This window comes from Macrosteles quadrilineatus, unplaced genomic scaffold (genome assembly GCF_028750875.1).
Source record: "Macrosteles quadrilineatus isolate MER2022 unplaced genomic scaffold, UCM_ALF_1.0 Scaffold_5__1_contigs__length_97177068, whole genome shotgun sequence".
In the NCBI taxonomy this organism is placed as follows: Eukaryota; Metazoa; Arthropoda; class Insecta; order Hemiptera; family Cicadellidae; genus Macrosteles; species Macrosteles quadrilineatus.
This window is the reverse complement of record NW_026542598.1, coordinates 30517285-30531346: the sequence shown is the minus strand read 5'-3', so window position 1 is coordinate 30531346 and position 14062 is coordinate 30517285. Positions and strand designations below refer to the sequence as shown.

The 14062-nt window shown below is 31.6% G+C and overlaps 1 protein-coding gene across 2 annotated transcripts in view; it reads left to right on the top strand.

The window, feature by feature from the left end:
- The window catches only part of LOC128993903 (carboxyl-terminal PDZ ligand of neuronal nitric oxide synthase protein-like), a 304439-nt gene that overhangs the window by 196881 nt on the left and 93496 nt on the right, over positions 1-14062 (top strand). For both annotated transcript variants that reach the window (XM_054417995.1, XM_054417993.1), the window contains exons 3-4: positions 8748-8840; positions 11183-11238. In XM_054417995.1, the coding sequence (XP_054273970.1) occupies positions 8748-8840; positions 11183-11238 (149 nt within the window). The remainder of the gene's footprint in view (positions 1-8747; positions 8841-11182; positions 11239-14062) is intronic.

Genomic DNA, 14062 nt, shown 5'->3' with positions numbered 1-14062 from the left:
TATAGTACTTAAAAGCAACTCCATCCGCCTTGGAGGCAATTATCAATTGTGGTGTGTGAAAATGCCTTAAACAATATGAATCTGAGTCAACGTGAATTTGTAGATTTTCCAATGTAGAAGATATAGACTAAGGTAAGTTGGTATATATTGTATAACTCATTCGGTAAACAGCTATCTACTCAATTGTGTCCTAAATTTTCTGTTAAAACAGTTTTTCTTAAATCAATTTTAACCATTATGATTATCGCCTATTTTACATACGTTGGCCAAACTCCTCTAAAAAACTTTTGGTGCAATATTTTTGTAGAATATGTTTGCAGTATTATAATTTCATGTCAGTTATCAAATTACATTTTTAAGCCACACAGAAACGGATTTTTCATTTACGGAGAGCTGCAACATTCTTTGTAAGAAAGTAATTAGTTCCTCCCCTCGGTAAAACGTAAAACATAACTCAATAACTGATTCTCCGTGTTCTTCTATAATAACTCTCTGACAGAGAAAACATCCCTCCCTTTGAAGCACGGTTTCAATCTGTTCTAAATTTCCACATGCAGATATATTACTTTCCTAAAGAAATATTCTTTAATAACGTCTGCGTCATACTTCCAATATCGGTAAGGCTCATTTCATTTTTAATTTTGTTTATACCGTCGCAAACAGAGTATGTTGATTAAAAATTATTTTAAGTTGTGAGATGTAAATGTTTTAATAACTTTAATATTTTATTAAAGTTGTCATGTATTTTTTTTCTTTAAAACTTTTGAAGTTGCCATGCATTTTAAACCTTCTCAAACCCATTTTATATAAATATATAACAATTGTATTGTTGGGTTTCAAATATTGAAAACAAAAAAAAAACACTATTGAATATACTAAATTTAAGATAGGACTAACCTCTAATAAAATTATTTAAAAATTCCAACCAGAAAAAGGTCTAGTAATATTTCTTAATTTCCATTTTATTATGAGTGTAATTGATGCTTCGATGCTTCGAGTGTCCATGTGTTCTAAGATGTGTGTACATGGAATTTATTTATTTTGGTATTTTTTGCTATGTAACTTAATGAAAATATAGTATATACATCAATATAAAATAGCAAGCTAGGAACATAACAGCAAAATATTGTATACGATGAATACTGAAAATTGGTACTCTACGTGAAATTACATCCGTAAATATTTGCAATTCTTTTTTAGAAAATGTATTTAATTCATGCAAGGAGCTCCACATGTACAAAAGTATAACACATCGTTGCAGTCTCGTCATTTCCATTACAACAAACCAAAGTTCAAAGTTCACTCAATGTTACAAACATACTTTCCACAATACGATTTCATGGAACGAATAAAGAAGCATACAATACGGTTCTGTTGAATCACATATACAGGGTGACGCAGAGAAACGGGAAATTTATTACACGCCTCAAAAACACTCTGGTAGATATTTTAACTACGTACTAGAAATTTAAAGTATGCTAAATGTTTTAAAATAAGTGTATAAATAGTTGTTCTACAAGTAATTTTGCTACAATGTTTATTCACTAAATACGTTTTACTGTAAACAAACTCAACAATGAGCTTTAAAAGGGTAAAGATAAGAAAAGCGTAAGACCTCCGTCGGGACATTATAAATCTTGCTCTTGCAGACGAAGTTTCTTTATTACTTGATTTTTAAATTCACAATAAATTCACGGGGTTTACCAAAATAAATTTGTATTTTCAGTAGTAATTAATTGTGGTTTGACGCTATATAAAATTAAAAAGAGGATGTTAATAGTGATATGTCTTTTTAAGTTGAGTATTTGTTTAACAATTGTGGGTTAATGTTGTTAAAACCGTTATCTTTTTTCAGGTTTACCAAATTACCGAATGAATAATCGATCCATAGTTAAATTTCTCATCCTGAGGGAAATGTTCTATGTATGATATGGTTTTTTTTTATTATTATTATTTACGAATCATGACTACCAATGGAGTTATTTTACCATATAAAACAAGGATATGATGTGTAAAATTGTTCTACAAATTATCGAATAACAAAATTAAACCATGGATTATTATTTTTTCCAAACACTTTTTTATTTTTTTGTCCTAGGACGACGCTAGGCAAGAGTCTAAGGTTATTTCCACACCTTAGGAGTTCCAAACCTAGGAGTTACAGCATTATTACTTAGATCAAATCCATTGGGAATTTGGCCGTATTTTAACCCGGGACCTCAGGGACTAACGTCCCATGCTCTAACCACCAGACCAGCTTGCTCCCCATTTTCTAAACACTGGTGCATGTTTACTTACATAAATAGGTTATACAAGTTGAACCTTCAGCAGGGAAAAACTGTACTTAAGCTAGTTAAGCTACACAGTCAAACAAATATAGGTCTAAACATAATTTTTTTAGTGAAGTCAATTGTGTTACTTGAAGACAAATCGCATTCTCAAAATGAAGTACAAGTGGAGCTCAAGAAAGCGTATTATGTGAATTGTGACTATTTGTCGAAATGGAGCACATTTGTTGTCAAGAGCAATTTGGCTCTCAAACACTCTCGATGGAAATACTACTTCATGTCTTGACTTACGTAAAACCGATAAATGTATACCTCTAGTAGATTTTTGTTCAATGCAGGTTATACTGTGTTTGTACAGAATATGGGTGGTGTATATTTCCAAACTTTTTTGTGTGCTTACGTAAGTTCGTGTTAGAGTACGGAAATAGGTTATGTAAATTTTATCTCACCAAAGTGTTTATGTGTGCAAAAGTTGCTAAGAGATTTATAAGAATACAGTATACTTCATATCCCCGCAGTGCGCTGTAGTTTATATGATGTATTATGCACCGTCTGTGGCGCAGAAATACACTCTATTACATTGCAGTTTTATCCTGTAGTTGTATTGGTAATTAGTACAGAATAAAATCATAAAATCATCAAATGTTATAATAATGAATTAAGATCAATCTTTATTGTATTGTACAAATGTACACGTCTAGAACGTCCAGATGATGGGGTTTTAATACGGTTCTGCCAATTTGAATTTAAACTATTTTAATATCATAAAAAAATTTACATGAAGTAATACAAACCTGGTAAATAAGTTATCATGAAACACAAGAACATGATTCGAAAGTATAAAGAATAGTTGAATACTTGTAAAAACATTTTGTATTTATCTTAACTCGCCTTAGTTAGTTTCTTTACAGAAAGGTTATTTTTTTTACTGTGCGTATACCAAATATAGTGAATTTCATATAAATACTTATCAAAAATACATACTTTAATTAAAACAAAAAGGCTTTTAGGAATGAAATATTTGGATATAATTTGTGTAAGAAAATGTATCAAAGAATTGTAAAAGATAGGGTACTAATTAAATTATTTTTGAAATACTGCATATCACTGTGATAAAAGTAAAATATGAGGATCGAATATGAATGAAATGTAAAATTATTCATTAATCCTGTCTTCCCAATAACACGATGTACGTGTTGTATGACAATATAGCTTCAGTGAGATATTTTACCAACCTACATAACCTAAAATTAGTTAAGTTTAGATTTTAGGTCCTTTCTTAGTTGACATGTAAATAATTCCTTTGGTACACATTTTTTATTTGTCTTCACTTACTGATATTTTAATAAATAAAATAAATTAATTAATTTAAAATATACGTACATGTTCTGTAATATTGTATGGATAAAAGAATAAATTAACAATCACAAATTCAACCACTCTTCACATTCGCTGCCTTTAATGTATATAACACATTTTTACATCAGGAAAACCAGTGAAAAATTGAACTATAACCTTTTAAAAGTATGAGGAAACTTGGGCTGACAGCTTCTAATGCAGGCGATGTGTTCTGATGTATTACTTATCTGAATTATGCGTTCTATTTTTATATGCTAAAGTCTCCTCTCTTTCGAATTGATTTCACTTCTTCAATTTGGCTCTATGTCCATAATGAGTGGTGTACATTTGATATAGTAATGTTAGCGATGCTTGTACTTTAAACCATTTTGAAGTGTATGATAAATTCGTCGATATGTTTTCAAAATTTGTATAGATGTAAAACGTAAAAATATCTCAATTCATTATATATTTTGTATTTTTTCATTGCATAGGCTACGTCACTTGTTGGTCTATTTACAATGGATAGACGAATATTTTCAAAACGAATTCATCATTTTTTTTTCAATAAGTATATTTTATGCTCAATGTTCAATGATAAATTTAATGCTACTCTAAAAATTCAGTTTTCAACACAAATGCCATTTACGTACACCAATTCGTTAATTACAAGGCAAAAATGTCGTTCGGATTCCACTATAAACTGTAGGTCCCTTCGTTGCCATTAAGCTGTATGGGCTAATAATTAACAGCCGTGTCTGGAACATGTTGGCCTTAGTCACTAACAAAACTACAAGATCGCACCACTCATTCTTCACTCATATTTGGGTTAAAATACGCACCTAGTGGCGGACCCATCATAAATAATTGATATTGATGCGAGTATATTACTTTGTACATTTGACAAATGATTGAAGCAAGTGATATGTGTCTTGTTTGTTGAAAACGCAGAAAAATGTCTTTCCTTTGATGAAAACATTCCAATAACATCTTCCACCAGCTCTTTACGAACCTCGACTAGAGTGATCGGTTTATCGAACTGACCAATGAAATCGCTCATCTGTCGAATCGTTCTATTAGTTTATTTTATCTCTCTATTTTCAACCGATGATCCATTTTGGAAAGATAAATATATTATTGTTTTTATATATGAAATTTGATGATCCAAGATTTTGCATTATCAACTGTTTATTATGTTTTTGTACTGTAAAACATAGTTGACAAAAATGTTTTTCTTATCGCACAGACACAAAGTTATAAGCTTATTTATAAGAACTTTGAAAACTCCAAAGAAACTTTTTTACACCTATTTAGTAATATCCACAAAATCTGTAACAATATAAATCCAAAATAACGGAACATAAAACTAACCAATCTATATATTAGGACATTAATTGGTATGTGATGCATTTGATTCGCTACGCTGTTCAAAGTAACTTCACGTATGTGTCAATACCAATAGTTTGTATTTCTACTCCTAGTGTGGATTTAGCCATAGACTATTTATCAATGCTTTAACTTAGTTTTACATCTATGTTAGCCATGATTACACTATTGTTGTTGTTTTACCAGTTAAATTAACGCCCTCAAACAATTAATTGTGTTAATTAACTATTCATAATGTTCCCGTGAGGGGGGGGCTAGTTTATTAAAACACGAGGCTTCGGCCCCTGAGGTCGTGGGTTCAAAAATGTGCAAATTGCCTATGGCTTTTAGCAACGTGTAAAATCTCGTGAAGGTTAGGCATACGAATAGCCTCCTAAAATATCAGGCAGACAAAATAATAAGAAAACGTGCAAACATAGATACGTAAACCCTAAACATGAAATGTATAACATTATGATTCATTGAATTAATTATCAACATATTCTTTCATTGAAATATTACAAACGTATACAGGATGAATCAAAAGACCCGTGCACATACTTTAACGGGATATACATACAGCTGCTTGTGTTACTCACTGACTTACTGATTAGTTGTACAAATGTTTACCCTATTCGAGAATAGCTAGGGATCTGATAGCAAAGATCTGAATGAATGTTCATGGCCAGGAATTAAATTTCTACACGATGCTCTCCTTAACAAAAAAAAACAAAAAAAACACCCTAATAACAAAATACGTAAAATACCTTGGATTTTCGACTTGTTTTCTAAATTGTTTAACTACTTTTCGTACAAATAATTTGTACTTTAAACGAACCCAACATTAAAAGAAAAGTGCCCAAAGTGACATTTTACAATTGTAACCCACTATATTTTAATGGCGGGTTAAAAAAATAAGTCGTTTTAACGCTTGCTGGGCCAACTCGTTGTACACGGGTAGTCTGAATCACCATGTCTATAGTATGACATCAAACATATTTTGACGTCACTCACGACCCTCGTATAGTAGGGAATGTGTGAAGGTGAGCGTGTTGTGGCCAATTTTCGTCTCGGAACGTTTGTGAACAAAGGCGTTTTTGTTTCCTAAACAATAAGGAGTAATTACTCAGATCTCGATTATTTAGTTGAATCATAGAATTGTCTGATTCACTCACGTTTTACAGTATTTCACGTCGTCTGTTCTATTTATTTGAGGTTCATATTCAGATTTCAATTCATAGATAGAGTACTAAACTAAGTTGAAACTTAAACGTGAAACCGTGAAGATTAAACACTACTCGCCGCTCCAACGTTTATAATATTTCTTGAAATTTAGGTTAACACTTTTGTAGTTGTAATTGTACGTCCAAAATATTCTACAGTAAATCGTAACACGAGATATTAAATTTGAACAATAACATAAATATCTCTCGTTGATAAATACTAATTTTATGAGTAAATCGCAACAATAATAATTATTATCAAAAATTACAGTTCTAATAGAGTAGGGATATCCACAGAACGATTACCACTCGTATTCAAATATGTATTGGAACTAATATTTGTGTAATGAGAAACACTGTTCCAATGCTATCCCAATCAAACGTGCCCTATTATAAACAGAATACGGTTTATACACAATCATCATTAGATTCAGTAGACTATTGCACTTTGTACGAAACATTTGTACGCTATAAATGGAATGTGTTTTTAAGTGCACTACCATTGAGTTTAGATAGCGCAAGACTGATTATCCTGTAAAAAAGCCTGTTTGCGTTGTTAACCTTTCAATCCAGTCATATCAATCTCACAGTTCCTTACTATCTTTACATGTGATTTTAAGGTATAGTATGTTTCATAACAAGAGTAGAAAGTGAGCCATTACATATTTTTGTGAGTGCGAGATTTATCGAGCACTTTAAGTGGTATAGACCCACTTTCACTTGTGTTTTGAACGTTACTTTTTCTTTAAACTACAAAGACTAATAATTTTCCAATTAGAACAGACAATGGATATTTTGTTTAAATGGAACATTAGAACAACTAGAGTTTTTTTAGGTTATGCCTTCAATTAAAAGTTATCATTTACTTTAGTACAGTTTTGGTTGTTGAAAGTGGAAACAGTTGACAAAACAATAACAAATTTGTTTACGTCAGCAAATCCCAAAAATATAGTAAACATTCTGTTTCCGTAGTACATAATGCAGTGAATTTTCGCATGTGATAAACATGTAACGAAAACAGAAAATTTCACAGTAGTTGCGAACAATTTGTTATTTTAATCTATTAGCACAATATGTACTTTTAATGCTCAAAACTACTGGATAAAGCAGCAATGTAATAGTGTTTCTGCGCCAACGACGGTATATAATTCATCATATAACAACAGCGCATTGCGGCTATATGGGTACATCATGCATCTCTTTTGACAGGGAAATCTCTTTTAAAGGCCTCTGTTTGGGTTGAAATAGGTTAAGGCGTGCTTCAGTGTGTGTTTTTGCCTGTGGTGGGTTCTAATTTAATATGTAATATTAAGTAAAACTCTGTACAATAAAAATATTAATTGTTATTTTTTTATATAAGGGTATAAATCAAAAGTAAAAGTGAATTAGATTGTATTCTTGACACTGAGCAGTGTCAAGAATACAATCTAATTCACTTAATTGACACCCAAAGTTCAATTTTTTCCCTATAACTAAAGAGCTTTTAAAGTTCTTAATCATTAGTTGGCTCCATTACCAAGAGAAATTATAGAGAAAATTCGTGAAATCGGGTTAACCTTTTAAAGGTACTAATTATTTTCACTTTGCGGCTTTTTCAAATTATAATCCAATTGGACCATTTCACAGAAGAATATGAAATGAAGACTATTAAGTCATGAGTAAGAAACAATGAGAAGAGTTAGATTTTTATTACTTTTTAACCAGTGTCGAGAGCGAAGAATCGTTTTACCTATGGTAGATATTGTAGCAAATTGGTTTTCCATTATAATAATCTAATATTCAAGTAATGTACTTGTGATTGGTTACCACTAGAAGAGGAATCAGGGAATTCTTTAAAAGAATTAGCCATGGCAAACCACATCTCAGGGATTGAAAATGTTCTAACGAAAGCATAAGGCAGCTGTTTAAATGGTCTGATTCATTGACACTAAGGAGGCTATCTGTTTTAGCCAAGCTGTGAGATTTTCATGTCGCATTTGCTTCTAGTGTTGAAATCACAAGTCAATAATTCCATGAACAAGAATGGTTGCATAAATACATTACTAAATCTTTTATAAATCGCATCGAGTTTTACTAATAACTTCTACAAATTCTTTAAAAGAATAAAAATTTTCTTATAAAAAGGGCTTTTTTAAATTAGTTTATTATAAAATATCGATATATCGAAAAGAAATCATCGATAATAATGAATGTTCCCTTTAACAGGAAAGTACCTATTATAACTAAATAAAATAAATAAATAAATAACAACTCAATTGTTGTTTGTATCATCATTCGTGTTAGTTCTTTTTCAAATTGATTACTTCGAGGAATTGATCTTTGGTGTTGCTGTATACAAAAAAATATTCATCCTAAACGTTGAAAAAAATTTATTAAAAAACTAAAAATATTTAAAGTTTTTGTTATTATTTATATATATATATATAAAATATTCAACATGACATGGACCATGTGTTGAGCTGTCTTGGGCTCAAAACCAATTTACTCAACACATGAAATAACGTTTTCGCTGAAAATGTAATTTTTTTTCCAGTACGAGTTCAAGGCGAAAGGCATCAAAAAGAAGAAAGTGACGGTGGAAGTGTCAGTGGATGGAGTGCGAGTCACCCTCAGGAAAAAGAAAAAGGTAATTTAATTTTTTTAATTACTAAGTAAATCTCTAAACATAAATAATTTGCTCGCAATATTTATTTTCCTTAGCTTTTGTTAAATTAGCCCTATTCTGTTTAACATTGTTGTACAGTCAGAGGATGTTTTATCGTATGGATCCATTTTATTAAAACTAACAGGTCATGTTAAGCTTAAAATCACTTTTTCGGAAGGTTGTGTAATTCGTATTTAACTGCTAGTGCAACTTTGGCTCCATGTGATGCAAGTGTATGCTAATTTATTGCAACGATATCTTATTTTACCAACGCAGGTGAATTATAAACGCTTAAGTTACCACAACAAATAATAATAATAATACTTAATATTTATAAACAAACTAACAGCTTTGTTCTACAATCACAAAATAAATTACAAGAAACTTTTACTCCATAACAGTCAATTCTTTAAGTAAAAAGATATACAGTCTATTCTTGTCCAGCGTAATAGCGCTGTTACAATAAGCACAATAAATACAGCTTCGCAACTTATAGTCTCGAGGGTAGAAACGTTCCGGTGGGGCACACGGAAGATTTCTAAGGTGCCGTTTGACGTCACTAACTGTTGACCTATTATTAAATTAAACTGTCATAACCTAACCAAACTAACCAAACGTGCTGATAATGGAAAAATCGAATAAGGGTTTACTAATCTAAAAAATAGTTTTGTTCATAAAATAAAATTATAATTGTCTAAAATTCAATTTTATAATCTTTTAATTATAAAATTAAACTGTCATAACCTAACCAAACCAACCTAACTTGCTGATATGAAAAAATTGTTGATAAAAAGTTAGTGCCGCCGGCAGGATTTGAACCCGAATTATTCGGATTATCAGCCCGCAACGCTATCCACTGCACCACCGAGGCCGATGGCTGAAACTGTATCGTTGCGGTATTGGTGTTCCTTCAAAGTGACGTCAGCAGTTAGTGACGTCAAACGGCACCTGAGAAATCTTCCGTGTGCCGTTTCGGAAACGTTCCACTTCAAGAGTTATTTGTCTCATTTGTCTCTTAGTAACCCCATTTCGTCCCAGTTCCTTTATCAAAGTGCTCTCCGCTTCTTTGTAACTTTGATAAAGATTGTTTTATATCATAAGCAGCTGAATTGCTGTCTTACGTTTTAATCGGCTGTTTTATGATGTAAATGTGTTGTTTAATAGTATATTACGTTACTAGTCCTGAAAATAAGTGTTTACCGGACGAGTGTGGTCGTTCCCGTGCGAGACGAAGTCGAGTACGGGATTACCATACGAGTCCGGTACACACATTTTGGACGAGTTACGTACGATAGTTTACGCCATACTACTAAATCCGCACAAATCCTTATATATTTCCACCAACTAAAGGACTAAAAATCACTAGTCATGAGAGGTTATGTTTTTGTTTATAACCACTCACTGCCACCTAAATACAGTATAATCAGCTGATTGGTGTCCGGCAAAACTCATTGCAGCACAGTAGTACGCAATGAAACCCCATTTGAATAAGCTGGCGGCAAACAGCTGTTTTCTGGACTAAATCCTTGCGTGGGAAGTTCGTCAAAATAATGTAGTGTGGCGTAAAATAATTTTCCATATTTAACTGCTTAGTTTATTTTTATAGCTTTGTCATTACGTTTCCGCCTTAATAAAGCATGATTGAAGCATTATTGGTTAAATTGTTTACTTATGAAGACTTTTGAAATTTTGATAGCAGGGCAAAAAGAACTTTAATCAGGGTTTTCATCCATGTTATATTGAAAGGAGTTTTCAGATTATATTGTAAAAATTGTCTTAGTTTTAAAAACTACAGTGCTTTTGTTAAATAAGATATTTACATACATAATAATTAACAGAAGATATTTATTTTATTTTGGTTTAGAATTATATAGGTTGAATGTATAATTGACATTGTCAACTTTTTACGGCCATATTCATTGACTTAGTATATACCAGACAACTTAGTATTCTAAAGTGCGCGAAACAAGGTTTTAAAACAACTGCTTAAATATGTAAATCACTCCATCTGTTTGAATACTAACGGATCAACAAGTTATCAAACTGCTCCGGCTATTGTCGGTTTTAAGTTATCCCCTATTTTATATAACTGTAGATGAATATTTTTCGTTCCAAGCTCATTTGACGTATCTGAAAAACTGTTTTACACCTTGATGGGGTTTTGTGAGGTCTACATTTTGTTTCAACCCTTTCTTTAAAGTGCTTTTCCAAAAGTCATAAAACATTTGTTCATCCTCTTATAACTTAACTAAAGCTACCCAATACAAGAATATGTAAATAATATAATACTACAATAATTTGTAAAATTATTTCCTCTGTTATAGAAAAAACCTTGGATGGATGAAAACAACATGGTTCTAATGCAGCACCCAATTTACCGGTAAGTTAACTGTTTATTTGGTGTATAGACATGGTAAAATACTGTTTGTACTGTTACTTAAATAGTTTTAGCATTGTTTGATTTTAGCCGAGGAGTGCTGTGGTTGAAATTACAGTTAAAGTAAGATGTACTATAATTTCAATATAATACGAATAAGATTAAGAATTCACCAACCTTTTAATCTGCCAAAATGAATTTCCGACTAATAGGTAAACAATTGCTTGGGTATCCGAGTGATTAGTGTCCACCTTCAAATCTGAAGGTCGCTGGTTCTAAACCAAGCGATGCGGAATCGTTAGCAAACCAAGATGTCATTTTAACTTTAAGCTCCCAATGATGCTTTCTAAATATTTGTTCGACGGTGGATAAGATCAGGGTTTGGACCGATCCCTTGCAAAAAAGTTGATAACGCCACTTGCATAGAGAGCATTAAAAGACTATACCACCTCTATTTACTCGATATACTATTAACGAATAACAATGGAATAACTACAAAGCTCAGTTTTCTATTTTACAGTAGTTTTATTCAACGATAACGGGGTTTTACATGAAATAGAATAGGAAGTAACAATATGTTTTAGCTGTAACCATGTGCAGCGTATCTCTGAACACCTCTGAACACTTCACCACTAATGGCTTCTAATGAACCTCCCACTTTGAACAGCCAAACAATATGCTACATATTACGAGTCTCGGTTAGGACAAAACGATCGTTTGTTTGCGTTTAAAGTGTTTTAATTCACTCGTTTCGTAAACTCTGCTAACTAATTGTTATTTTGAGTTAAGTTGCGTAATTGGTTTTGTGATAATTTAGACTCTCGCCGTTTTCATTATTACCGACTAAATATAATTTGAAATTTTTTTGTTAAAATGTAGGAACACACTGTTTATGAAACTTCATTAAAACATAAGTAAAAGCATATTTGAGTAGCTTTTGTGTTTAAACGTTTCCATTCTAGTGGTTGATCATCCGGGAGTTTCGCTAAATACTAAATATTTGTATTCTTAGACTATTCAATATTGGATCAATTGTCTAGGATATTATCCTCGTATAAATTTAACACACAAGCTCACATTTAAATATTTCTTGGAATGTAACATTCTAAACGGGGTTTGTTGAGTATTTTTTAATTTGTTATCTATTTGTTATTACTTTTACTTGTAAATCCGAAAATTAATGTGTCACGAATTAAAACAGCTTCTAAAACAAACAGTTTTGTATTGCACAGTTTTGCAACCATTCTTCACGAATATTAACTATTGATTTGAAGTGCTAAATAAAATATGTGGAATGTATGATATTCTTAAAGGGAATACATTGCCATTGTATATCTTTATTCCATTATATTATAAGGGTGTCCGGGACCTCTCTACCAATATTTTATTGCATTGCTCCTGGGTAAGAAACATACCTAAATATCACATTTAAATTGTCCGGAAGTCCTTAGTTACTCACACAGCCGCAATTTTGTTTTTTTCAGTTATTAATTTTGTTTTGAAAGAATGGTTAAACATACGAAATGGAAACTTTGCACAAACATTAATGACAACTAGACAAAGCTACCAAAAATTTTGAAGATTTTTCAAATTCATAAAACAAAATGGCGGCCGTTTAAAAATTTTGTTTCTTAAATAACTCGAAAACCATTGATTTTACAAAAAATTTAAACGGCCGCCATTTTGTTTTATGAATTAGAAAAATCTTCAAAATTTTTTGGTAGCTTTGTCTAGTTGTCATAAATGTTTGTGCAAAGTTTCCATTTCGTATGTTAAACCATTCTTTATAAAAAATTAATAACTGAAAAAAAACAAAATGGCGGCTGTGTGAGTAACTAAGGACTTCCGGACAATTTAAATATGATATTTAGGTATGTTTCTTACCCGGGAGCAATGCCCTAAAATATTGGTGGAGAGTTCCGGGACACCCTGTATATATTCTATTATCGATTTTAATATTTATTGTGGTAAAAAATCCAAGTATCTTACGTATTGCTAAGACAATTTCTCGTGGTGTCAATCAATTTACCAAAACAATGAAATGCTTGGATAGAATTAAATAATTAAGCAGAGAACCTTCTTAGGTTAAAGGTTAATGGTTAAAAGCTAAAGGTTAACGGGAATATGTTTTATTTCTAAAAGCTTGTCTATTGAAAACGCATCTTCTAATATTTTATCAAGTCGAATTAATCGGAATCTCCAAGTATTTATCACCCTTGTCCAATTGGCCTCCAAAAATATATCCCGCAGAGAAGATTCTAGTAATGTTCAAATCAAGAAATATATCAAAATACAGGTTGAAAGATTTATGGATTTATCCAATGAAAATTTAGATTATAAGGTAAATCTTGCTGAAATAATTTCCGAAGTATAACTTATAAGATGAAGAAGTCAATGCAAGTAATTCGACTCTCTGGAAGGGCAGCTTCTGATTGGATCAAGAAGCCACACCGGGTAATCTGGACATATGAAACTCACCCCTTGCAATGCTGCGTAGAGTTGGATAAGTATTGGTTACATTCAGCCGAAATCAATAAGTCTGACCTAAATGTTTATTACGTATAAAGATGATAGTTTTATAGCCCCGGGTAAATCTTAATCGATATGATTTAGACAAACCAAATCAACTTAGATTTTACATTCTACCAGTAGTTGATAGCTAAATTGGTAAATAGTTTAAGGATTGTTGAAAAACAAAAAAAGGCGATGAGTAAATGACGTAAATTTATGTTGTCTGCTCTAGTCATTTTAACTTTTTGATTTCGCCAGCAAATCGATTTGAAATTAGTCAAGGAAATGATTAATTGTTAGTAGTCTAGCTTCACTT